Source organism: Zonotrichia albicollis, chromosome 19 (genome assembly GCF_047830755.1).
Source record: "Zonotrichia albicollis isolate bZonAlb1 chromosome 19, bZonAlb1.hap1, whole genome shotgun sequence".
Classification (NCBI taxonomy): Eukaryota; Metazoa; Chordata; class Aves; order Passeriformes; family Passerellidae; genus Zonotrichia; species Zonotrichia albicollis.
This window is the reverse complement of record NC_133837.1, coordinates 3,868,910-3,894,689: the sequence shown is the minus strand read 5'-3', so window position 1 is coordinate 3,894,689 and position 25,780 is coordinate 3,868,910. Positions and strand designations below refer to the sequence as shown.

Here is a 25,780-nt window from a genome sequence, read left to right as displayed (position 1 = left end):
CATTCGAGTCTGTAGCAGAAGAATGTAATCTACTGTGTAGCTTTGTTTTAATTCAAGGAAATGCTACTATCAAGCAGATTATTTCTCATTGTGGGATGTATCTTGTTGACTTCTGTGGTGTTTTGTAGGATTGAAATTCCTTCTTGTGAACAAATGTTTACATATCCAAGTCTAAAAGGCCTATAAAAATCTACTTTGAAGAAAAGAAGAGGGTGGTGGGGGAATATATTTCAACATCTTCCCTAAGTTACATGTGGAATACATTGCTCTTTGGCTTTAGAATCCCTGGCTTTTAAGCTGGCTAAACTTCTGATATCAGTGTATAAAATTCTTTCAACCTGATGTCATGCCAGAACTTTTCCCAGGAGAAAGCTGTCTTTATCTTGTTTGGCCAAAAAAGGTGTTTGGATTTGCTTTAGTTTCTGAAGAAAGGGTGAGGTCTCCTTAAATACAATTTTTTTTCAGCTCAACTTAAGATTGTGAAGCTCGAAGCTCCCTGTTGTATCTTGCCTTTTACTTTTTATTTCCTGAGGCAACAGAAGTCAAGTGACAGGTACTGAAGAGCTCTTAAAAACAATGTCTTCATTTCCTGAATCAGTCGAGTGTTACTTCATCTCTCCTGAACTTATGTGCAGCATTCACCTCCATTCTTCCACTTTCATCTTTCTGCTGTTACCTGGGCTTGCTTATGTTCCTGAAATGATTTCTCTAACAATGCTGAATGGTGTTATATTAGGTGGTGACCTCAGCCAAAAAGTGTCAAATAGTCTTTTCTGATGTATTTTCTTGTTTTTTTAATGTGATCACAAAAACATGACTTAGTTCCTCAGCAGCCTCAAATGTTGAATTTCCATTAGTGTAGCAAACTAATGTTGGCTGGTTTCTGATTCTGATATATAACATATTGGTGTAACAGTAATGCAGAAATACAGTCCTTTTTTAAAAAAAAGAAAATTAACTCTCTTTTTGCATGGTCTTGCAAATACTCTCTTTATGTCAGAACTTGTTTTTGTCTGTGCTGCTCCTGTGGGGCTGCAGATTCACCTGTGGATTCCTGATTGCTGGAACCCTCTGTGGTTTTACTGTGTCAGCCTCTTAGGGCAGCTGCTGCTGGGGATGATGATGTGGAAGTGGTGTGGAGTACAAGGATATGGAGAATTTGAATCAACTTATTTGGAGTACACTTTGCTGCTTGCCTTGGTTTGTGGCAGTTCCTAGGTTTACCTGGACTTCTGGAAGTCCACTTGTTGGAGGATAAAGGAAAACTGGGCAAAGAGGTCTTGTCAGGCTAGTTGGGAGGTAAGTTCTTCATGTTTTATTAAACAGCTGGGATCTTTCAAGAGCCTGGGAAAATTACATTATTACCCACAATTTTCAAATAATGTGTTCTAAAGTGATTGCCATGCAATTTAGTTAGTATTTCTCCCATGGTTTTTAAATGAAAAAGGATGGAGCAAGTTATAATTGTCTCCAGTCCCCTGGTGAGTTCTGGTGGATGGCTGGGCCCCTTCAGCCTGTGCTGGGGTTTTAGTCTCTCAAATGAGTTGTGAACATGACCAGTTATTTAAAAATAGGTTACCAAAATTCTGTCAGGCACCTTAAGTAAGGCATTTTGATTCATGTGCAGGGGAGATAAGGACAGATGGAAATCACAGCTGGTTTGGGCAGTTGACACCTGAAAATCAATCCTTTGTTTGTCTGCACAGTGGGGATCACAGGCACCCCAGGGGGCTCCTGTGGGGTCAGTGGTGTCTGGCCTGAGGTGCTGATTCAAAAGAAGATGAGGAGGGCAAGGCTGCTCTGACATGGAACCCACCAGGCTGCCAGCACTGTAAGGAAATACTCCAAGTGGTAACATGAGAGAGATTCTTGTGCTGGCATATGGAGGTGTTTTTAACAAAAGAAAAACCCCTGAAGTAACACTAAGATAATTGCTGCTTCAAGATAACTGCAACATCAGAACAGAGACAGCATCTCTGCAAGGGTTAAGGTCAAAGCAAGTTGGTTTTCCAGCAGGAATTTTCCTTTCTGGTACCTTCACTTCATTCCTTCCGAGTCAGTGTAATGGAAGTGCTGTCATTTGCCTGGTGGATGCTGGTTCTATTGTGTCTCTTACTGCAACATTAATGAAAAGGCATAATGTGACTGGCTGAAAGAGAGGAGACTTCCTAGGCTTCAGCCAGCTGGAAGTAACTGAATTTCTAAGGAACAGCAATTTGTTTTGAAAGCTAAAGATGAAAAGATGCCTCCTTGGTCATCACGTGAACAATAAATCCAAGTTTTTTTTCTTGGGATTTTAGGTAGTGGCCCCTTCTCAGTACATGTGTGTGTCAGCTGCTGTGATGGACTCTTGTGGAGTATTAATCTAAAAGCATTTACATACCTTGGATTATCATTAATTATATTAGTGTAATTAATGCATTTAATTCTCTGGTTTATTGAAGTTTGTTCATTCTGCTTGTAATGACTTTCCAGACAATGTGTTCTGATAGGGAATGATCAATACTTTCCTTTGTCTTGCTTTTTTAGGACTTAGTGGCAGAAGGAATTGGTGGTACAGCACTTCTCCTGGGTGAATTAGGATGTAGGGGTGTGAGGATAAATGGAAGATGGAATTTTGATCCCTATTCTCTGTTTTGATTGACTTCCAAGATGCTCAGTTCCAGGGGTTTCCTGGTTTCTTCCCCAGCAGCACGGGAAGGTGATCTTATGTAACATGGAGGTGTTGGGAGCCCCACCTGGTCTTTATGGAATGGTTGAAGTCCCTGTAAGGGAAGAGTTTTCCCTTGTCCTGGAAGGATTTCAGTTTGCATGGAGGGTGAGGTGGGGCTGTGGGAGGGTGCTGGCTGTCAGCAGAGATCCCAGAGGGGAAGGTCACAGGTGCTGGAGAAGGACCAGGGATGTGGCTGAGTCAGGAGCTGCAGTGGGAATGGGAACTGTGGGAAGAGCTGTAGGTTTAAACAATCCCTATATGAGGATGACTGGGGAAAGGCTAAGGTGGTGGAAGCCCAACTAGCAAATAGAGTTCTCCTTTGGAAAGGAATATTCTTCAGGGAAACATGGATGCAAAAGAGTTGCCCTTTGTGGTGAATTTTGTGCTGGTTTTGGTGGCTCAGATCTCCCCCTTTCAGCACCCAGTACTGAATGGATCCCATCAAAGCACATCTGATGCCTGCAAGGGCTCTCGAAGGATCACTTGAATAAGAAAACTTCATTGTTCAAGAAAACTGAAACTAAACAAGACTGGGACGCTGACTTCCCCTTCCAGCAATCCCTGTAAGGATTTCCCAGTAAGGAGGAACACTTTGGAGTGCATGACCAGGCTTGGTGGTGTTGATGTCCAGACAGGAACAGCAGCATGAGTTGGCCACTCTGCTTTTGTGCTCAGAGCTCTGAGAGGAGCCTGGGCACTGTGGTGCAATTCCCCATCCCAAACAGCAACAGGCTGTTGGGAACTTTTCCTGAAGATGTAGAGAGGTACCAGAGCAACTTTCACAACTCTTGCAAACAACAGCAGCAGCTCTGTGGGACAAACCATTGGATCTGTAGGATCCACGTTCCACTGAACCTCCATGCATTGCTCCACATGCAAAAAAATCTGACAGGACAAATCCAGCTGTGGCAAGGATTGTTTATTTATTAGCTGGCACTTCAGCTGTGAATGAAATGGGGCAAGAGAAAATGGAGTCAAACCCTCTTTTTTGTGCTTGGAATAAAGAAGGGATTCTCTCTGTGACAGCCATAAGTAGCAGAGACTGGCATGAAGAAACCCTTGGTCACAGAAGGATGACCAAGCTGAGGCTTTTCTGAGACCACTGGTATCTCTCCTTGCCTAACCCTTGCATTTCCTGGAGTCTTGTTCAGACTTCCAGAATGCTCAATGCATTGTGCATTCCTTGCTGGTGGAATTTCAACAACAGGTGGGATTGTTTGGTGTCTGAGTCTTCCAGGCAGCTGCTGAGAATTGTTCTGGTCAAGTGTCATCATCCTGTGATGGACTGCAAGCCCAGTTTCTGTAGCCATCTTCATAAACTATCCATCTTGTAATGGATGAATAATGAGAAAAGCAGCTTTTATTTAAGGTCCACCCTGCAGCCAGGCCTGTGAGAGATCAGTGGGGCCCCTTGGAAACACTTAAGGTTTAGAATTCTAAATCTCGGTGTGAAAACTGGCTGTGTCATAGGGAACGGGTTTTTCTTCATCCCAACTTTAAAAAGTGGCTCTGTGTGTGTCCCAGGGGTACAAATTAAAGAGTAAAATCCTGTGGCTTTGAATAAGAAGCATTTAGATGACAAAATACTTCTGCAAGTTCCTGAGAGAGCAGATGTTTACCTGTGAGAGCAGATGTTTACCTGTGTGCAGGTATCATTTGACTTCTTAATGCCCAAGCCTAAGGGATAATAGAATTAAAACAACTGTGTCATGTTACTTAAAATTTCCCTTTAATCTGTCTCTAAAAAAATGATGCAACAGAGAATTCCCTGGGGATCTAAATAGTGGTTGGAGCTTAAAAAAAAACAAAGCAGGATTTTTCAAAATGGATCCTAGATTAGAAAAAATAATACATTGGTCCTGTTTGTGCACATTTAACAGTTCTTATCTTTCATGATCTGTGTTAATATTAAGATTGGTGATTAATTCAGATGCTGGACGACTCATCTTAAGCATAGAGAGATGTAACACAATCCTTGTGTTCTCCAGACCAAAACAATACTTTTCTTTAGAAAGTGTTTTGGGGGTGTTAAGGGCTGTTATTAGTGGAAACTGGAGGGGGGGGTAGCTGGAAAAGATTTTCTTTCCCCTTTCTTCCTCCTTTATGCGGGTGCTCATTGAAATAATATTGCTGATGCATAGGTCTGGAGTAGAAGGTGATCAGGGAGGCATCTGTGTCTGTGGAAGTTTCAGGGAGCCCCCAGTCACCAAGCCAAAGGTGGATGTGACAGATGGCTCAGCAGCCAACCTGTAGTGGTTTAAAGTCTGTCCTGTGAGCTTTGTGCTGGGGCTGGAGGGAGATGCACGACCCAAAATGTGCAGCCTTGTGAGCAGCACTGCTGGGCCTTGTACTCCAGCTGCACTAGCCGTGCTGCAACTCCATTTTCATGCAATAATCCAAAATAATAAATTGCAGGTTATTTTATTCCGCTATGATTTTTGAGGTGTCGGCGTTCCCCTGCAGGCCCTGGGCTGTGTCCCAGCCCTTGTCAGATCCAACATCTAAAGCCAGCACAGCCTTGTGCCAACCCGTCCCGCACCGCCATGGCCTCGCTGCGGTTCATCCTTGGAGCTGCTCCAGGACAGCTCTGAAGCACCTGCGGGGCTTGTGCGGGCCGGGCACGGCAATGTGTGTGAGGGAGACAGGCGGGTGCCAGGGCTGGGTTTGGTGGCGCGACGGCCGCTTCGGTGCCGTGTCCTGGGCGGTGTGTGTGGGGACAGGAGCCATGCGGAGGTGGCGGAAGCGGCGACGGGACACTCGCACCTCCCGGACCTCCCACACCGCCCGGCCCGGCCCGGCCCGGCCCCTCCCGGGGCCCGCCACAGGGGCAGCGCCGCGGGGACTTTTGTCTGGCCTCAGGTGCGGCTGAGCCAATCACAGCTCGCCGGCGTTGAACGACGGCTCTTCCGCCAATCGCCAACAGCAAGTGCCACAGCCCACAGCCAATCACCGCAGAGCAGACGTAGTGCTTCACCAATGGGCTTTTTAGCGGTGAGGCAAGGCGCCTCGGAATAGACAGAGAGGCGGGGCAAGTGGGAGAATGGCAGGGCGTTGTCCAATAAGAGCTCGCGACTGCGTTTGAACCGCCCAATGAGAAGGCCGAAGGTGGGCAGGGCTTGCGGTGTATATAAAAGTTGGGGCGGTGCGGGCGGCGGCCGCAGTTGTCACCGGTAGCGGCCGGGGCGGTGGGCAGGAGCAGCTCTGTCCCCGGGACCGTCACTGTACAGAGCCCTTCCCTTGCTCCGACCCCTCCGCCATGACCACCACGGCCACGTTCTCGGGCATGGACCCCAATGGCAGGAACAGCTCCAGGTCTGCGGGGGCCTCGAGGGCCGCTGGGACCCAGAGGGCGGTGGGGCTGGGGGTCCCGGGGAAGGCGTGTCGGGAGCGGTGCTAGGGCGCGGTGCCGGGGCGGGGGCTCCGGCCAGGCCGGGATTGTCAGCATGCGGTTCCTCCGAGCCTCTCCCGGGCGGGCTGGCCGGAGGCGGGGGCGGCCGCGCCCACCCGGGTGGGCTGCGGGGGCATCCCGGGGCCGCGCCGTGCCCAGGGGAGGGAGGTGCGGGAGCTGCCGAGACCCGCCCGGGCCGCTCGGTGCGGCCCCGCCGCCGCCGCCGCCGAACAAAGAAGGGAGGCGACTCCCCGCCTCGCCGCGCAGCCACGGCGCGGGGGCGGGGGGCACCGCGCCCCTCCGCCGCCTGTCTCCCCCCATCGCCGCGGCCCCCGCGCCCCTCGGCCCCGCGAAGCCGCCGCGGGCTGGGTGGGGCCGGGCGGGCTCCATTGTCTGCGCTGCCCGGCCCCCCTGCCCGCCCCGCTCTGCCATGGGGGGGTTCGTGCCCGTTCGGTCGGCGAGCTGCCGGTGCTCGGGGCCGGGGCCGCCCGTTCCCTCGGGCCGCGGCCCCGCTCCCGGGGGCGACCCGCGGCTGGAAGGGGCGGGGGCGAAGCGGAGCCCGTCTGCAAACAAAGAAAACTTGGCAGGTTGGTCTGGAGGAGATGCACCGCGCTGGGCCGGGCACCCGCGCTCTCGGCAGTCACAGCTGGAGAGGATCGTGTCGTTTTCCACGCTATCGTGGCTTTTTTCAGTAAGGTTTTGGCCTGACAAAGCGGATGCTTCCTGTTCCCTTTTGGCGTTCCAGGGTGCTTTTAAAGTGAAAAAAAAAAATCTTTACAGAGCTTGTTTCCACACCTTTTGCCAGAGCTCTTCCTGGAGTGTGGGTGGATTTTCGGTGGACATCACTGGGTATCAGGTGGAATTTTAACAGCATTTCATTGCTTCAAGTGTTAAACATGGCTTTCATAAAGCAGATTACAGCATGTCGAGGCTGTGAGAGGCTTCTAATAAAATCTGTCACCCTTTACCTGAGGCTGGTAAAAGGGATTGATTATTCATTTTTAACAGTTTGAGTGATGGATATTTTTCCCCCTTCAGTTGCCTATTCTGTTAATGTCATTAAAGCTGTCAGTGGAAACTGTGGTGCCCTTAAGAGAGTAATGGTTTCACTGCTGTGGTAAAAAGAGGGGATCTAAGGTTTGGGAACAAGCCCTGCTTTGAACAGACTGTTCTTCAGATTATTGACTGCAACAGCTATAACCACAAAAATAAACCTTGTATACATTTCCTCAGAGGAAAAAATATAAAGGAGTAATTCATGACCATTATACGGCATCTTGATTCAGAAAGGAGACAAAACAAGTCACAATAAAACATACTCTCCAGTGTGCTGGGATCCTCCCATTAGCAGCTGAGCATTAGTAATCCTTAGAAAAAGAATTTTATTAGGAAAAGTATTTTTCTGGTTATGTAACAGTAAATATCCACGTCACACACCTTTAGGAATCTCCCTTGCCTTTGGGGTGTTTGAGCTCTGTGGGCTGGAATGTAACAGACACAAATTCTCCCAGGATGTGAGTTGTACCATTGGACATGCTCCTTGTGTTGAATTCCCAGGTTTGGAGCATTAACAAACTGGGTACTGCTTTGTGTTCTAATTTTGATTTATTAAATTATTTGTTAAGAAGAACAAATGTGCACCATCCTTATTTTGCCCTGGTGTTCATTTTGGAGCACTGGAGGTCTTGAAAGCCCAAGAAGCCCCAGGTTCTGTTGGTGTCCTCACATCCCTGGGAGTTTTGAAAGTTCTCACACACAGTTTTGTTCTCCTGGCTTTTATCTGCTTCTCCTAACAAAAGATCTCCTGCTTATGAAAATAAGATCAGGAGGAGTTTATGTTTCAAGATTTATTTTGCTGCAGCTGTTGATTTTGGTTGGGTTCTGCAGGTTGGAAAGCAGACTGCAATCAAGCTCTTGAAGTACTGAGCAGGATTCTTTTGTGTCTAAGAGCAGATTGTTAGATTTAGGTTACATATCTGGAGCTTTGTACACGTGTCTCTCCTAATAATAGTCAGCTCCAAGCTGTTTAATTTCAACTTTTGCTTCCAGACCAGCAGCATGCTGCAGACTTGAGGGATTTTTCCTGAGGAAACAAATCTAAATAAAGGCTGCAGCACCCAGCCATCAGTGGTGCAACCAGTCTTTGGTTCAAGCTTCAGTCTTTGCTGTGCAGCCAGTTTGATGATTAAAAATGAACTTTCCCAGGGTACTCTTAAAAAAGCTGGAATTGAGCATGCCCACATAGTTATTTTTATTTTTGTTTTGGCTCAGAGTGGTGGGAGCAGCCCTTGGCTGATGAACTGGATACTGGATGGAACAAGGGCACAAGCAGAGCACGAGAGTGTTTTATTTTTGTAAGTGCCGCTGAAGAGCAGTGGAGATGCAGTGCCAGGCTGGAATTCTGGCAGGAGCTTACCTGGGTGGTTGAGGTGATGTGCTGGAGTGCAGCTGGGGCTGGCACAGGGTGTGAAGCTGCCTCTCTCCACAGAGTGCTGCGTCCTCCCGGCGGCGGCTCCAACTTCTCCCTGGGCTTTGATGAGCCCCAAGAACAGCCCGTGAGGAGGAACAAAATGGCATCCAGCATCTTTGGAACTCCTGAGGAGAACCCCCCTTCCTGGGCTAAAGCAGGTGAGGCTGTAGTGCTTTGTTTCCACATCTGCTGATGGGCATTGATTCATTTTGTGGCTCAGCTGGGGGCTGGTGTGGAAACCAGAGTTCCCTTCCTTCTTGGTACTTTGGGGTTATAAATGATGTCTGTTGCAGAGAATCGTTTATTTCTCATTAATTTCTTCCAGAAGGGTTTATTTTATGCGAGTGTTAGGCATGTTGCAAGCAGAGAATTGTATTTTGGATGCAGTTTCTCCAAGTTCAGTCACACAAGTGGACTTGTGTCTTACTGTTTGGAGTAGCCCTGCTTGCTGTTGATTATTCAGAGGCAGTTTGGCCTCATGTTCTCACAGCTGGATTTAAGCTTCCCTTTCTGCAGAGCACTGCCAGTATGGGGGGCCTTGGGACCCCAAACTCAATCTGTTTAAATGACACTCTCACTGCATGGGGTGCTGCTGTAAGACAATGATTTGTGAGGTATTATCTAAAGGACCGGGACTTTTTAGATTGGTAAAACCCTAATTTCAAAGAAAAACCTCTCCCAAAGTACCCAAACCTGTGACTATTTATGGTCTGCTTTCACATTAAGTTTATCTTGTAACTTGATTAGATTCAATCTCTGGTTGTAGGGGCTAAGCCAGGTGAAACCAGAGACAGCTGTGAATCCTCTGGACCACAAAGAACAAACTCAACTGAGGCAAACTGTGGAGACTACGTAGATCCCAAGGTCAGTACTTGACTACAAAAGAGCCTGATAATGGACAATTCACACTCTGTGTGGGATTGATTTACCACGGATGTTCACACAGTTGGAAGTATTGTAGGATTTGAATCCTTTCTCTCAAATTTGTTTTTTTCATGAAGGCTCCCCTTTCCATCTGAAACTCTTCCAGTATGCTGAGACAGAAAGGGCTGGATTTTTCACAAGGACCACTTTGTAGAGCTCTTAACCCATCTCATTGCTGAGACAGTAATGAAGTGATGTGAAATTTAATTTCAGCTCTGTGTGTGATTGTGGGTTTAAGCATCTCACAAACAACAGTTACTACAGCAGACTCTGTGTGTCTGACAACGAACCTGGGTTCACATCCCAGCAAATTCTTACCTCAGCAGTTTTAGTACTTTTTTTGTTCTAATAATAATATCAGGTGTGTTATTTTCTGTATAAACTCTTTACCTAGTAGCAATATGGAGCATAATTTATAGTGTTAGTGGTGTTAAGTAAAATTTGCTAGATATGTAATTATATTTAATGGGAAAAACAGAGTTCTTTTGAAACACAGTAAATTCAGTAAAAAACCAGTAATTTGTCTGAACTTAGATCCCTAGGAATGTAGGATAGCCTGTATTTGCATGAACAAAGTGGAAAAAATAAAAAAAGGTGTTTAAAACTCTCCACCTTAGGTTTTCTGAAAATAACTGGGTAGATAAATAATTATCTGAAACATTGTAGCAGACATCTTTTATCTTAGGTTTTATTTTGGTAATTCATATCGAGCATCACAACCCATTTTTGTTACTAGTTGTAGCTTTAAGTCACAAAACTGTTCTTTGTTATAAAAAATGTCTTGTTTCAATTTAGCGACTCTTGTTTCAAATATAAAGGAATTTATTTTCTGTGATATATTTTCAGCTTTAAATTTAACTGCTTAGTCTGATTCTTTCTAAATTGTTTTAAATACTGTGGTTAGCTTTGCAAACAGATTCTTCCCATGTGGAATACTTTACTTTTATGCAGTAATTCGGGTGCAAGCAGCTGGAGACTTCAGGTGATACATTTGTGTCAGTTTCTGTGCTTTTTTTTAATCCCAATTTCTGCAGTTTCACTGTGTAATTAGCAATGTTAAGTCTATGAAAGTTGATAAATCTGATGCCGTTGGAGAGCCTTGGCTGCTGCTGGGAGAATCCCTATCTTTGTGTGAAGCTGCAGCCTGCAAACAGATTCAGCATTTAAAACGTTGAACTGTTTATGTAGTGAAGGTAACTTCATCAGGGGAAAAAAAGCTGATCTGTGTTTCACAAATGAAGTTAAATACCCTGGAAAGAACACATACTCTTGGCCTTGCCAACAGATAAATGCAAAGAGTTGCTCAGTAGAAAGCAGAGGATACTCCACTCTTGCTTGTTGCTGTTGTTGTAATTTTTTTGCCCTTGCTGCTGGGCAGTGGGAATATTCTGGATGCTGTCAGTGCTGCTTGATTTGGGATGTTATGTACAATAAAGTGTTCTTACCAACCTCTGTCCTTCACTGTGGGAGTAACAAATGTGCCACCTCTCATCAGGATTAGTCCCAATATCTATTTCAACTTCTAGAAGTATGTTAGGCAAATAAAGAACTGGTTAAATTATAAGTCAGTCTCTAAGAAATTGAAATTGAAATCCACGATATCAATCTGTAGAATTATGAGTGCAGAGCCCACTATGCCACTCTGGGATCTGTCCCTCAGAGCCTGTGGGGTTCTGTCCCTCAGAACCTGCTGGGCTCTGTCCCTCAGAGCCATTTGGGATCTGTCCCTCAGAACCTCTTGGGCTCTGTCCCTCAGAGCCTGCTGGGATCTGTCTCTCAGAGCCATTTGGGGATCTGTTCCTCAGAGCCTGCTGGGATCTGTCCCTCAGGGCCTGTGGGGTTCTGTCCCTCAGGACCTGTGAGGATCTGTCCCTCAGTGCCATTTGGGATCTGTCCCTCAGTGCCATTTGGGATCTGTCCCTCAGAGCCTGTGGGGATCTGTCCCTCAGAGCCATTTGGGTTCTGTCCCTCAGTGCCATTTGGGTTCTGTCCCTCAGTGCCATTTGGGCTCTGTCCCTCAGGGCCTGCTGGGATCTGTCCCTCAGGGCCTGCTGGGATCTGTCCCTCAGGGCCTGCTGGGATCTGTCCCTCAGGGCCTGCTGGGATCTGTCCCTCAGTGCCATTTGGGATCTGTCCCTCAGGGCCTGCTGGGATCTGTCCCTCAGGGCCTGCTGGGATCTGTCCCTCAGGGCCATTTGGGATCTGTCCCTCAGAGCCTGCTGGGATCTGTCCCTCAGTGCCATTTGGGCTCTGTCCCTCAGGGCCTGCTGGGATCTGTCCCTCAGAGCCATTTGGGTTCTGTCCCTCAGGACCTGTGAGGATCTGTCCCTCAGTGCCATTTGGGATCTGTCCCTCAGGGCCTGCTGGGCTCTGTCCCTCAGGGCCTGCTGGGCTCTGTCCCTCAGGGCCTGCTGGGCTCAGTCCCTCAGAGCCTGTGGGGTTCAGTCCCTCAGAGCCTGTGGAGTTCAGTCTCTCAGAGCCTGCTGGGATCTGTCCCTCAGGGCCTGCTGGGATCTGTCCCTCAGAGCCTGTTGCTGTTCCAAAAGTGCCTCCCTGAGCCTGTGGCTCAGGATGTGGTGCCACATAGAACAGTGTGCCCAGACACCATGGTCACACCATGGAGGAGTATCCACTCCATGGAATAGGAAAATGCTTTATGAAACATGAGATGTAACATGTTTCTCCTCTCTCTTTTCTAGGGAGGAGATGTTGGTGGTGACATTTTTGGTGAGTAACTTCCTTGGACTCCTCTAGTAAAAGCCTGTTGCAGGTGGCTTTGCAGTAGAAGATGAAGGATCCATAAATGGTCATTTACTAGGAGAGGGCCAGCCTGGGGTTGTCCCTGGAACCCATCAAATCACCAAAGTGACCAGCTGCTTCACTGGAGTGTGGGCATGGAGGGAAATGTGGAATGCTGTTGCTCATCAGGCTAAAAAGGAGAACTGTCCTGTTAGTTTATTTTGCTAGCAGCTGTTGTTGCCAAGATTTGTCTGAGTACTGAAGGTAAGGTGGAGACTCCTGCAAAGAGTTCAGTGATTGAAAGGCCACACTGCTGTTAGAGTTGCTTATAATTAAATAGGACAGTCAACATAATTGACTTTAGTTTAGCAGTTTGCTTCTTTCCCCTTGTCTTCTGATACAGCCAACTCCACATTCTCAGGAAGAATCAAACCCAGCTACTGCTTCTGCAAGTGTCTGTGTTAACCAGCTCTTGACTTCCTGTTGCTTTTTAAATGCTGATTTTTGCCAGGGAAGTTGATCTGCATACTGTAAATCTCCTGTAAACAGGCATTTCCCCTTGAAGTGCTTTTTCTGGCTCTGAGGCTGGAAATGGCTCCTTTGCAAGATCCCCTTTAGGAATATCTGACTTCCTGATGACAGGAATTCGTGTGTTGACTGCTGCTTTCCAAGTGCTTCTTTCAACACCTTGGAGTGGTGGGACATCCCTGGGGCCATTAGCACCTCCGTGTCCTGAAAGGACACTTGCTGGGAGGGGAGAGAGCTTCTCCAGAACATTTCCACTACCTCTGTGCCCAAAATAAGCGTAGCCTCTCTAGCAGGCTGCTTCTAATCCAACTGTACAGGCTCTAGGATTTCTTTCCCATGTCTGTCTGATCTTAATTAGCACTGTAGGCATCCAGTGTTTATGCCTTGAGTAGGAGGATGTGGTTTGCTAATAGAGGAAAACTGCTCTGAGGGCTCTGCTGCTTTTCCTGGTGTTTGTTTAAACCAGCTCCCCACAGGGCAGAGGAGATCCCACAAACAGCAGGGAGGTGAGAATGGCTGAGATGCCAGGAAGCAGAAACAGGGCTGGCTGAAATTCAGAGTGTAAAGTGGTATTCCTGACTTTTTAAAAAGTTCTCATTTTCACAGGTGTTGTATTTGTCTTTTGGTTTGTTTCTGGCAAGTGACAGTGAAGGGGGTTCTTATCAAGGGTCAGGGGAAGCTATGCTGGGAGGTGGTTAAAAAGCAACTGTTATGGAAGGTAACTGGTATTGTTTCTTTTTGTGGCCATGACTAAAAATTAAATTTTTGATGATGGCCAAGATGAAATAAAAATGGCAGGCAAAGGTTTGAATGGTAAACTTTCACTGATAGTACTTAGGAAGGAGCAGAAATTAATGCCTCCTGGAAGTGGTGTCTGTGCCAGATACCTGAACATCCTGATGGATTTTTAAATGAATTCCTAGCATTGATTGCTTTGGGTATTGTAGCTGAGTGGAGCCCAGTCTCTCTGGTCTGGCTGTCCCTCCTCCCCTGGCTTTTCCTGCTGTGGGATGGCAGACCTAGGCTGCTGAACATCCCACTGGCACACCTGGGACTTGTACTGGCCTTGTTGGGCTGTCTGTGGGGTTGGGAAAGGAACAATGAGCACCTCCAAGCAAAAGCTGTCTGCTGACAACTTCACAGCACAGCCAGATTCTTAATAGGTCTCTAGTTAAAAAATGGTTAATCTTTTGAATATGGAAATTATTTTCTGTATGTAACTGATTATAAAACCCCAAGTATGTGTCAGGTGGGATGTATATATTTATTAATCAAGCTTGTCTAGGTTAAAAAACGGATTTATTTTGCAGCAGGGTTCTTGTCTTCTCTTTGAGAGCTGTAGTTCCTTTCTGGGCATCAGAGTTCCCAGTGGCTTGCAGTGCACTGAGCAGGGAGCTGTTTCAGAAATTAGACCCTTTCTGAGAAGGGAGGAGCTTTAATATTTTATCTGATCCTGATGGTTTTACCACTTCACTCATCAGGCTGGCAAACTTACCTTGATTATGTGGGAAGTGCTAACATTTATCAGCTACACAAGGAGCTACAGAAACTTCCCCCAAAGCCTCCTGTGCTGGAAATTCTTGTTTCCTTTGTGATTCAGGGGCAGTGTGAGCTGAATGAATGTGAGCAGCCAAGGAGAATCAGGCAGTGCCTGAGTGTACATGACCCACAGGAAGGTGGAGCCTGGAGCCTGCCCAGTGCTGGGACTGTCCCCAGGCAGGGACATGCAGCCCTTGCTGACTCAGCAGCTGCAGGAGCTTCAGGCTTAAAATGTGCTGTTAACCCAGCACAGCTGAAACAAACAGTTAATGAGCACAGCAGAGGATCTCTAGTGGAGATTATTCCTGAGTGCATGGGGACTCTGCTCAGATGCTGGAGTTCTTTGAGATTATTATAAGCATGGATACAGGGGGAGTTCAGTGGGCAAAAGTTGGGTTTTGGTGTTTCTGATAACATTTTGCATTGGAAAAAACAGAATTGACACAGGATGTGAGGAAAGCTGCTGCTGGGGGTAGGAAGAATAGGAGGCAAAGGGTAGGACTTAGTAATTACCTTTCAGGTTGCAAAAATGAGCTATGGGAGATGATGCTGGAGGTGGTTTTTATTCAGTGCCTTTGTCTGTGACCTGGAAAAGGTAATGAGCAGTGAAGTCTCCAGTTTTGTTGGTGATTACCTTTTTCAAGTAGTCAGATTGTGCTGATGGTGGGAAAATCTCGCTGCCAGAAGGACTCAGCTAAATGAAGCAGGCAGGTATAAAGGCAGGATAATCCCTGTGTAAGCAAGTGTAAAGGAATGAATCTGGGGGGTGAGTGGGACAACCCCCCAAAAACTAAACCATGGCAGCCTTGTGTTCAGCTCTGTGCTGTGGCACTTCCAGGATCTGCCTTGAATCCTTCCCCTTGAAATTCTTTGAGATGTTTGGATGTGCCAGCAAAATACTGAATGTCATCAGGGAGAGGGTGGAAAATTACTTACTTTTTCCTGTAAACAATGATAATACCCCCATATCTTGGATTGTGTGTGCAGTCTTTGACACATGATGAGCAGGGGGTTATAGTGGAGGTCACAGGGAAGGTGAAGAAGAAGGGGTGCAGTGGCTGCTCTGTGGGGGGAGATTGGATAGTTGTGCCTGTTCAGTTTGAAGGAGAAGGCATGGGGAGGAAAATTAATCAAGATCTGCTAAATCATGAAGCTTGAACTGAATGTGCAGCAGTTTTTTGAATTCTCCCAACCCAGAATTAGTGATCATGAGAGGAAACAAAGGGGTCTGTTGAAAACAGGTGAGGTTCATCTTCATCCCCAGTATCAGGAACTGCTTGGTGCTGATTTGGGCCTTTGGTCATGCTAATCTGTAAAAATGTGAGGTGCTGTACTAATTGTCAGCAATTAGTTGATACATTGTTTGCTCCAGTATCTAAAGTGCTTCCTGTGAAGAATTCCTTCTGTGCCCTGTCTTAACTTGTGGTTTGCTCAGAAGGATTTAAAATAAACTATCATGTTCTCTCCAGGGAGTGTACAATCAGAGCCTCCCCATGCATGGCTGTTCCCTGGTGTGTCCTGTGTGAAGCCTCAGAAGTGTGTCAGATCCTTTTCCCTCCAGTTAGGGAATTTGGGATGCAGTTTGAGCTCTTGCTGGTGCTGCTGTGGCTCCCAGCACCTGCTCAGACCTGAGTGACAATGCCACAGTCACAACACTGACTGTTTATATGTAGAAGACTTAAGCCTTAAGCTGCTTGTCATTAAAAAAATGAATTGCTGGTGTCCCCTAATAGCAGCTGGCTGTATGTGGCTCTTGCTGAGGGCCTGAGACTGAGCTGTAAGGCCTCAGATTTGATCTGAGAAACACTTCTGAGGGCTGAGTCTGCCCTGCCAGTGGGTGACAGCGTTGGAGTGTGTCTGTACCCCTGGAGAAATCTGACAGGAGCTGAGCTTCCATCTGAGCCAGCCAAACATCTGGCTCTCATCATCCACATCAAACACTTTAAAAGCTTCTTTTCTTCTAGAAAACACTGAGGCTGATGTAGAAGCTGCCCCAGGTCAGAGTGAAGAAAAGTCCCTGCCTGCTGCACCTGTTCCTAGCCCAGTAGCACCAGCACCTGCACCCTCCAGGAGAAATCCACCCGGTGGCAAGTCCAGCCTAGTGCTCGGTTAAACCTGTCCCTTCCTGACTGTTTTGAACTTGTGTCTGTTTTCTTTCCCCCATGCTTGTGAACTGCACAACTTGAGCCTGACTGTACATCTCAAATTTCTTTCATTAAAAAGAAGCACTTTATGTACTCCATCTTTTTTTTTGAAATTAAAGGGTTTTTTTCCACTTCTGTCCTGTGTTTCCCCCAGATCTACTGGAAGTGACATGAGTGTTTTCTAGTGATAGACTTGAGGGAAAGCTTTATGAAGTATTGTAATGTAATTCAAAGGAGAGTAGCTTGGTTCTAAGTGTGCTTAGAGGGTTTTTGTACTGAGTTTTTTTTTAGAACCCCTTAGCTTTACAAGGGTCTAGAATCCTGGTTAACCAGGCCAGCAAACAATCAGCAAGAGCAGTCCCTTCCTCCACATGTGGGATTTAGGTATCTAAAAGTCTTCATTGACTGCATGTGGTAAATGCCTTGAGCCCTGCTGTGCCATATAAATCATTAAGTGGTTAATGTACACCATGCTGCCTTTAAAAACAAAATAAATCTTGATACTGGACTACTCTGACACAGGGTCTGTGCCAAATAGAGGGCTGATGACCAGAGCCACCTGACCTAGTGCTGGGAAGGGGCTGATTCAGACTTTATTCAGTGAAGGTGGAGTGGATCATATAAATAAGAATTACAGGGCATTTTTTTTTACAACTGACTCAATGCTGTGCATGATCATGCTGGTGCTTGACCATGAGGTGAAAATCTCATCCTTTAAAGTGTGTGTTGTAATTTCACAAAGCTGGATTGTTGCTTAAAAGTAAATAATATAGAAATTTTGAAGCAGTGTTTCCTGTGTGGGTTTTATTTCACGGGTTTGGTTTTGCCTCGTTCTCAGTTGTCCTTGTCTCAGCCAACCTTCCCTGCTCTAACAGAGGAGAGTTCTTACACCTGGCTTGAGGTCACCACCATATATGCTGACTCCCCCTGAAGAAAAAATCTTATCTCTTCTTTTTTGGCTTCTAGATCAGAGAACTGTGGCTTGATATATATTATGGTTTACCCAAAGCACTGTTTTTCCTCAAGGAAACTGAGAAAAGTTTATTTTCCTCATTAAAAAAAAAAAAAAAAAACAAAAAACAAAAAAAAAAAAAAAAAAAAAAAAAAAAAAACAGAAGATCCTAAAGATGGAGAGGGTGGGATTGAGACCAAGCCATGAAGTTCTCTGCTGTGCTGGAAGGGCTCTGCTGCCCAATAAGCCACAGCAGAGCATCTCTATGGGGCTGCTGTGTTTTATGGTGCTTTTTCCACCCTTCTGCAGGAAGAACCGGTGCCTGAAAGCACCCTGGCTTTCCAGATCCCTGCCCTGGGGTGCTGAACCTACCGAACTGGATTTGCTGTGATTGCTCCTCCATCCGAGAGGGTTCCCTGATGTACACCGTACCCTGCACCGAGTGCACAGAGAGCATATTAATTTAATCCATAAATTAATATTTCCTTTGCAAGCCTCGTGCCCGGAGGAGCTTGTTAGTGCTCCTCGATGGATCAGAAGATGGTTCCGTGCTGCTGAGGCGGCTCTGTGCTCCTTTCTCCTGGGGCCGAGGGGTGGCGGGGTGGCTTTTGTGGCTTTTGCTCCGTTCCCGCTGCAGCCCGGCCCTGTCCCCACGCGGGGCTGCCCTCGAGGCGTTCCGCCCCGCCCCTTCATGCATATTCATATGGCTAATATGCATATGCATGCGCGCTCTCGCCGCGCCGGAGCGGGAGCGGCGGGCGCGCTCCGGGCTCGCCATGGGCAGCGCGGCCGCGCCGCTGCGGGTGCTGCTGGACATGGACGGGGTCCTGGCCGACTTCGAGGGCGCCGTGCTGCGGGAATTCCGCGCCCGCTTCCCGGCGGAGCCGCGCGTGGAGCTGGAGCAGCGCCGCGGCTTCTCGGTGCGGGAGCAGTACCGCAGCCTGCGGGAGGACCTGGCGGTGAGTGCGGGCCAGCGCAGCCTCCCTGCCCGCCGGGCTCTGCAAGGCTCAGCCCGGGACCAGAGATTTTTATAAAAACCTTAAATTACCTGCAGGTTTTTTTGTCTAGATGGGATTCGTTTAAGGTACATTCAAACAATAAGTCGTGTTTGTTTATGTAATTAATAACCGAATCTGTGCCTACTCACTGTATTTACAGGTTCCTAGTTCCAGGAACTTTTGACCATCAATAGTCATTGATCTGAACTCCAGCAGTTTGGAGCTTGTGGAAATGCTGACGGGATTCATATTCCTGTCTATCAGCCAGTGGCAGGAGCCTGCACTTTTCTGTAGGACAGGAGGGAAATGAAATTGTCATTTCTTAGCAGTATAAAAACAGCGGGCTCAGTACATGATCTTAATATGAGCAATAAACTTCCAGGGAAAGTGTCCGGCACAGTCTGGATCAGCATGTGTTCCATTTCCTTACAGAGTCTGTCCTCGACTGTCCTGTGGTGACCAGAAGAAAGGGTGAAGTCTGGATTTACAGTATTTGTAATTTTGTCTTGCAGATCTCTCTGTTACTCATTCAGTCATTAGCAAGCATTAAAAATAGCAGCGGTTTGCATGGATGGAAGGTGTTCCACCAGCTTTCTCCTGCTGTTCCTGATCTCTTACCTGCTGTGCACTCAGCTTGTCAGGGCATGCAGAGGGAATATGGCTACAGGATTTCATTCTGTACAAACTCAGATAGAACAGACACAGTTCTTGTCCTGCTGTGGAGCAGTGTGAGGATGTGCAGAGGCTCAGGGAGCTTTAAGTTATTGTTCTGCTGCAAAGCAAGAGCAAGAACATGAGTAGGTAAAGAAGAAGATGCTTTGGTGAATGGTTTGATGGCAGAATTCCCCCACACGTATCCCTCTGTAAAGGGCTGGCTGTCCTGGAAGAAGTCACTGATTATCAGTGCACAAATTAAGGCTGCATGAAACACAAAATTAGAAATATTGTGAATCCAGACTTCACCTTTCCTTCTGGTCACCACAGGCCAGTCGAGTTCCTTACAGGACTCTAAGGAAACTGCTGATCCAGGCTGTGCTGAACACTTTCCCAGCGAAGTTCATTGCTCATTTTAAGATCCTCTCCTGGTCCTGGGAGTTTTTTACTGCTAAGAAATGACAATTCACATTCATTTCACTCCTGTTCCATAGTGAAGTAAAGGCTCCTGCATCAGAGTAAGGGGCAGGAGTGCTGGAACCAGTCAGCATTTCCACAGGCTCCAAACTGCCGGAGTTCAGATCAATGACTATTGATTGATATAAAGCTCCTGCAAGCAGAAACCTGTAAATGAGTATTACTTAAATGAATCCTGTGAACAAAAAAAAAAAGAAAAAAAAAAAAAGAAAAAAAAAAAGAAAAGGTGCAGGTAATTCAAGGGGTCATGACTTTTTATTTTTTTCTTTTTTGGAAGGACTACAATCTGATCTATGAGAAAATTGCCCTTTGTTCTATTTCTGAAATCCCCATTCCCTAATTTGGTTCATGCTCATCCTGTTCCTCCCCAGACCTTAGGTGTGGCAATGAAATAACCAGATAACTGGTTTGGATCCCAGCACACCAGCAGTGGCAGAAAGCGCTTATCTTGCTGTTCTAGCCTGACTTCCTAAGGAAATAAGTTTTATGAAGCTGTGCTGTGTGTCTGTCTCCTTCAGTAATCTCCTGGGGCTTTGGACTGGTTCAGGTATCTTTGGCAGAACAGTAAATTTATAGTTTTAAAGATGTGAGGCTCCTTTGGGTTTTATGTAAATTCCATCCATTAGTTTAAAAATAGAGTCCTTGTTTGTTCTGCTGTGGCTCTACCGAGTGTCTGTGGGACAGGAGAATCCCTGTGGAAAGTCTCTCCTTGGCTCCAGCTGCAGGGAAAGCTTTGGCAGGAGCCAGCAGCCCACACAGGGCAGTTTGTGGGGCCATGCAGGGAAATGGAGCCTGCAGTTTGTCAGTGCTGAAAGGAGGGGGGCAGCTGGATGTGAGGGGATCAGCTGGACGTGAGGGGATCAGCTGGACACCAGGGGGTCAGCTGGACACAAGGGGATCAGCTGGACACCAGGGGGGCAGCTGGACACCAGGAGATCAGCTGGACACCAGGGGATCAGCTGGACACCAGGGGATCAGCTGGACACCAGGGAGGCAGCTGGACACCAGGGGATCAGATGGACACCAGGAGGGCAGCTGGACATGAGGGGGGCAGCTGGACACCAAGGGGGGGCAGCTGGACACCAGGGGATCAGCTGGACATGAGGGGATCAGCTGGACGTGAGGGGAGCAGCTGGACACCAGGGGATCAGCTGGACATGAGGGGATCAGCTGGACGTGAGGGGAGCAGCTGGACACCAGGGGATCAGCTGGACACCAGGGGATCAGCTGGACATGAGGGGATCAGCTGGACACCAGGGGGGCAGCTGGACATGAGGGGATCAGCTGGACATGAGGGGGTCAGCTGGACATGAGGGGATCAGCTGGACACCAGGGGTCAGCTGGACATGAGGGGGTCAGCTGGACACCAGGGCTCTCTTTGTGGCAGGTGTCAGCTGTGTCTGACCATGAACTTCCAAGGTGTGGGATATTCTCCTGGCAGGGCCTGGAAGTGCTGGGATGATGATTTATGCATCACCTCTTCCTGAGTGGTGTTCATGCTTGGCTGGTGCTGAGCAGCTGCCCCTTGAAATTTGAGCCATTACTTTGTTTTTGTTTCTGTTTTGATTGCAAGTTGATCATTAATTCCTCACTGTAAATCCATTTTATTTAGAAGGACTTCTGATCCATTTTATTTAGTTGAAGATTTTTTCACTGCACTTGCCTACCTCCCCTCCTGTGTGTGTGGCCATTTTGATTTATCCCCATGTTTCCTGGCCCCAGGCACTTTCAAGAAAAATATTCAACATCCCCACCAGTGGGGAATCTAAAAGGATTCAACATCCCCACCAGTGGAAATCTAAAAATTTCTAGAATTATTTTGAAGTCCTGCAAATGGGAAAGCATAGGGACAGATGTAGTCCCACCAGTTTTGTATCCAAATTGTTATCTTACTAATGGAAGGAAAGCATTGGTGGCGTGAACATGAGGAAAGAAAATGGTTTTACTTTCTTTTTCTAGTCACTTTTTAATGAGAGGAAATGGCTTCTGGTTCCAAGAGTCATCAAATCAAATTTCTTTCTCCGACAAAGCCAGACTTTTTTGTGATGTGGTGGAAACTTGCCAGTTTCTGGTGTCTTGCTGAAGGATAAAAGAGCTTTCAGACATGAGCCCCAAGTCTGTAATTCAATCTCCTTGGAAGAGCTCCAGGGAATTGTTGCTGGGATCAGGGAGGCTTTGCATGGAAACAGAGATCCGGGCAGATCTGATTGCCATGTCTGAACCTGGACAGGCTGCTTAAACTCTTCTGATCTGCGTGTGAAATCAGGCAGTGCTCCCAACTTCCTGGCTGTTGATTTATGAGTATTTGTAGGTGATGATAACAGAGTGAGCTTCAGGATCCTGGAGTCTGGCTTAATGCTCACTCTTCCTCACTGCTGCTTAATTGAAATGGGTTTTTGTTGATGTTGCACTGGTGGTGTAGAGCAAGGAGACCTTCAGCTGGAGTCTAAAGAGCTGGATACTTCCAAGCAAATGCTGCAGCCTGCCTTTGAAGAGTACTAAACATGAATTAAGTTTTCCAAACTGTTCAGTGGCCTGGGAATATATGACTTTGATGCTTGTGGAATAATGCTGCTTTGCCACCTCTGAAGTTCACTATGTGACCCCAAGGAAGTTAAGATTTGTGTGTCTCAGGGTGAAGAGATATTGGAAGCTTAACCTCTCTGTCTGAAGGTGAAACTTAGGCCTGGAAGGGGCCTCAGCCCTGGTGCTGCTGTGGGTCCTTTGCCATGATGGGTGTGGGATAAGCAATGGGAAAACCCCTCAGCTGTGACCTGCTGTGAAACGCTCGTTTAACACAGGCCACTGCATAGTCACCAGGGAGCAATTCTTAGAATTAACTAACCACAGCTGGATTCAAACCAGTAAATTTTCTAGTAATAAAAGGTGTGAAAATGTCTTACCAGTAAATTAAGAAGAAAAGGGACTGGAAGGACAGTCTTACCTGGAAATTGCCCTGGAAATACTGCTCTTCCTTTCAGTGATTAAAGATACCACTGTACTGTATCATATTAAATACCTTTTTGGCCCATTTTTGGCTATATTAGCCTGGGATAACATTACTCCTCCAGAAATCTTGTTTCTTTTCTATTTACACTTCCTTTAAAATGATTCTACCTTTCAAGCTAACCTCCTTCACCACTTGTTTATCATTGATTTCCTCTTTGGTTGGTGTGGCATCCCACCTGCCTGTGTGGAAGGCAGGTTTACACCGAGAGCAGGTGCAGACACAAAAGGGATAAATCCCTTTTAATCCCAGAGCTCAGCCCAGTGCTGGGCCTGGGAGGGGAGCAGTGTCCCACAGCACCGTCACACCCAGCCCGGATGGGGCTCATGGGGTGCACAGATCACCTCTCACAGAGCCAAAAGTTCTTGGGGAAGCACAGGGATCACCTGTGAACTTCCTGCTGCAGTCTCAGACTCTTTGGAGCAGATTTTCACCAGCCCATGACCTCAGGGGAGCAGCTCCATGCAGGCTAGAGCCAAGGCCGCCTTCTCCTTCAACCATATTTGAAGTGGGTGGTTGAAAATCAAAAAGCAACAGACATGGGGCTTTCCCAGCACTCTCATCCTCATCCCTCCCTCTTGCTGAAGGGATTCCCCCAGGTGTGGCAGTGCTGGCCATTGGCACGGTCACCTCTGTACCCTGTTTGCTCTGAAGGAGAAGGAGGCTGATGGGCAGTGCCTGTGTGTGCCCTCCCCAGTGAATTCCTGAGCCCTCAGGTAATCTCAGCCAAATGTGGCAGAGGAGGAGAAGCCTCCACTTTGTTCCTTTGGTTTTCACCAGAGTCAGATGAAAGATACCTGCTGGGAAGGGGTGGGAGCTCTGCCTCCCTCAGCCCCCCCCGAAACTCCAGTGGGTTGGGGCTGGTTGTGGGAGCAAAGCCAGGCCAGGGGCAGCTCTGCCTCCTCATGAGCCACCAGAAAGTGACTTCTCCTTCTTGTGTGCCCAAGCTGGACCTCTCCCAGAACCCAAAGGTGAGAGATTTTATAATTCAGGGCTGGGGGGAAGCACTAGGGTGTTACACAGGGGGTGACTGGAGGGTGCTGTGACAGGGCACAGCCACTGCTCATGGTCCTCTGTCTCCTGCAGGACAAGGTAGCCAGTGTCTATGAGTCGCCTGGCTTCTTCCTAAGCTTGGATCCAATTCCAGGAGCCCTGGAAGCTGTGCAGGAGATGTTCCACATGCAGGAGTAAGGACACTTTGCACCCTGCAGCCCTTTTCCAGGATCTACCACACTTTCACCTGACTGTTAACAAAAGCTGTTTCTTTTCAGTACTGAGGTCTTCATTTGCACGAGCCCTCTCCGGAATTACGAGCACTGCGTCGTGGAAAAGGTGGGAGAGAATTGTTTTTATTGAGTTTAATGCTGCTTTTGCAAGGCTTTGCTGTTTCATACTACCCAAGTTGGAGCTACTCCTTTCTGGAGACAGTAGCTGCTCCAGCTGCCAGGCTTCCCTCAGTCCCTGTGTGAGGGACATGTTCTCACACACACAGAGCAGTAACTCAGGACAGGGAGTCTCCAAGTGCCACATGGTGCCAGAATTGCTGTGGAGCACGTGAGCCCTGCGCTCTTGGAGCTGGCCTGGGACCAGCTGTGTCAGCAGGTGACAACAAAGGAACTGTTGTAGTGTGACCCACAGGGATGGGGTATTCCCAGGGGATTCTACTCTGGAGAACCACCAACCAACAAAACCTACTTCAGTCTAAGTCTGGAGCCTGAGATGTCCCAGAAGAGGTCAGTGCTGTGTGGAGGAGGAGGCTGTAGTGTTGGAATAAATTATTTTTCTCTGTGGTACAAGAATGGAAGGGGGGACTTTGATCACTGGAATGACTTAGATGGGTACAACCCATGTGCTCTGGGCAAGCAGCCAGTGCTTCTCACAAACTCCCCAGCTGGGCACAGCCAGGGCAGTGCTGAGCGAAGGCTGTCACACCAACAGGTTTAATCAGCACCCTGGGCCGCAGCCAGTCTCCATGTGGGGATTCCTAGACACAGATAAGGTTTACAGGGGGAAGAAATTGCTCTATTAGGGCTGGTCTGACAGGAGTGATGTGCAAACTGAGAGCACAGCAGGATTTTCTCCTGTTCCTTGTCTCTGCAGTATAAGTGGGTAGAGAAACACTTGGGACCCGAGTTTGTGGAGCGGATTATTCTGACCCGAGACAAGACCGTGGTGGCTGCTGACCTGCTGTTTGACGACAAGGACACCATCCAAGGTTTGAACAGCATTTCCATGGCTGGCTGCTGGCTGGGGAGCTGATTCCAGCTGATTCCAGCTTTGCCCCCTTCCCACAGGCGCGGAGCCGAGGCCGAGCTGGGAGCACATCCTGTTCACCTGCTGCCACAACCGGCACCTCCAGCTGCCGGCCCCGCGCCGGCGCCTGCGCTCCTGGGCCGACGACTGGAAGGGCATCCTGGAAAGCAAGCGCAGGCAGTAGTCCAGGGAGGGGATGCTGTGCTCTTCCCACTGCCAGGAAACAACCAGCCCATCCCCTGCCATGCCCAGGAGACACTGTCACCACAGGGATCAGCCAGAGAAGAAATGAGCTGCTCCTGTCAGACACAGTGCTCTGGGTTTCTGGAAGACTGCTCTGCACTTTTAATCTCTGTAGTGTTTTGGATGTTTGCTGTTGGAGAAGAGAAACTATAAACTACAAGCAGCTGTGGTTGGATTTTTGTGTGTGCTTAACCTCACTCCTGTTTGGTTTGTGCTGTCTGGGGGCAGAGGGTAGAGAAAAAGAGGAAGAAGGCTCTGACACGTGAGCAGACCCAGTGTGGGTGTCTGACAGGAAGCACTGGGCTCAACAGTCAAACCTTTCAAATGTTATCTATTTAGCCACCCTGGTTATTGGGTTTTCTCTTGCCTCATGGCTGATAATGAAAAGAGACAAGGCTGGCTTCGATTTCTTGGCCTGTGTGCTTCTCACACAGAAATGATTACACAGCATTTAAGTTAAGTTAATGTTTTATTAACAGAAGCTTTTACAAGACAGCTGTTCTCAGGAGCTGGACTGCCATGATCCCCCTTCCTTTTTTTTTTTTTTTTAATTACTTCACCTTTCTCACTAGTGGTAATAAAAGACAAACTTTCCACTTCTTCATTTATAGAGTAGCTACATCCTGCCCTATGTAGTGATTCTGTAGCTGGCTACCTTTGCCATGATTAGAGGATGGCACAACTAGTGCCACAGGGATGGAGAGATTGTGAATTGCCAGGGCAGGGAAACTCCTCTCTCTGCAGGAGGAAT

The 25,780-nt window shown here is 47.6% G+C and overlaps 2 protein-coding genes across 2 annotated transcripts; both read left to right on the top strand.

Annotated features, from left to right (window-relative positions):
• Window positions 1–5,848: 5,848 nt before the first annotated feature.
• On the top strand, window positions 5,849–17,234 carry JPT1 (Jupiter microtubule associated homolog 1). Its single transcript, XM_005495601.4, has 5 exons — window positions 5,849–6,025; window positions 8,590–8,729; window positions 9,338–9,435; window positions 12,195–12,222; window positions 16,266–17,234. Exons 1-5 carry the CDS (start codon window positions 5,970–5,972, stop codon window positions 16,412–16,414), a joined length of 471 nt encoding a protein of 156 aa, XP_005495658.2. The 5' UTR covers window positions 5,849–5,969; the 3' UTR covers window positions 16,415–17,234.
• Window positions 17,235–18,088: 854 nt separating this feature from the next.
• Window positions 18,089–25,204, top strand: NT5C (5', 3'-nucleotidase, cytosolic). Its single transcript, XM_074555029.1, has 5 exons — window positions 18,089–18,356; window positions 23,620–23,720; window positions 23,805–23,865; window positions 24,634–24,748; window positions 24,828–25,204. The coding sequence occupies exons 1-5, from the start codon at window positions 18,120–18,122 to the stop codon at window positions 24,968–24,970; spliced, it is 657 nt and encodes a 218-aa protein (XP_074411130.1). The 5' UTR covers window positions 18,089–18,119; the 3' UTR covers window positions 24,971–25,204.
• Window positions 25,205–25,780: the final 576 nt, after the last annotated feature.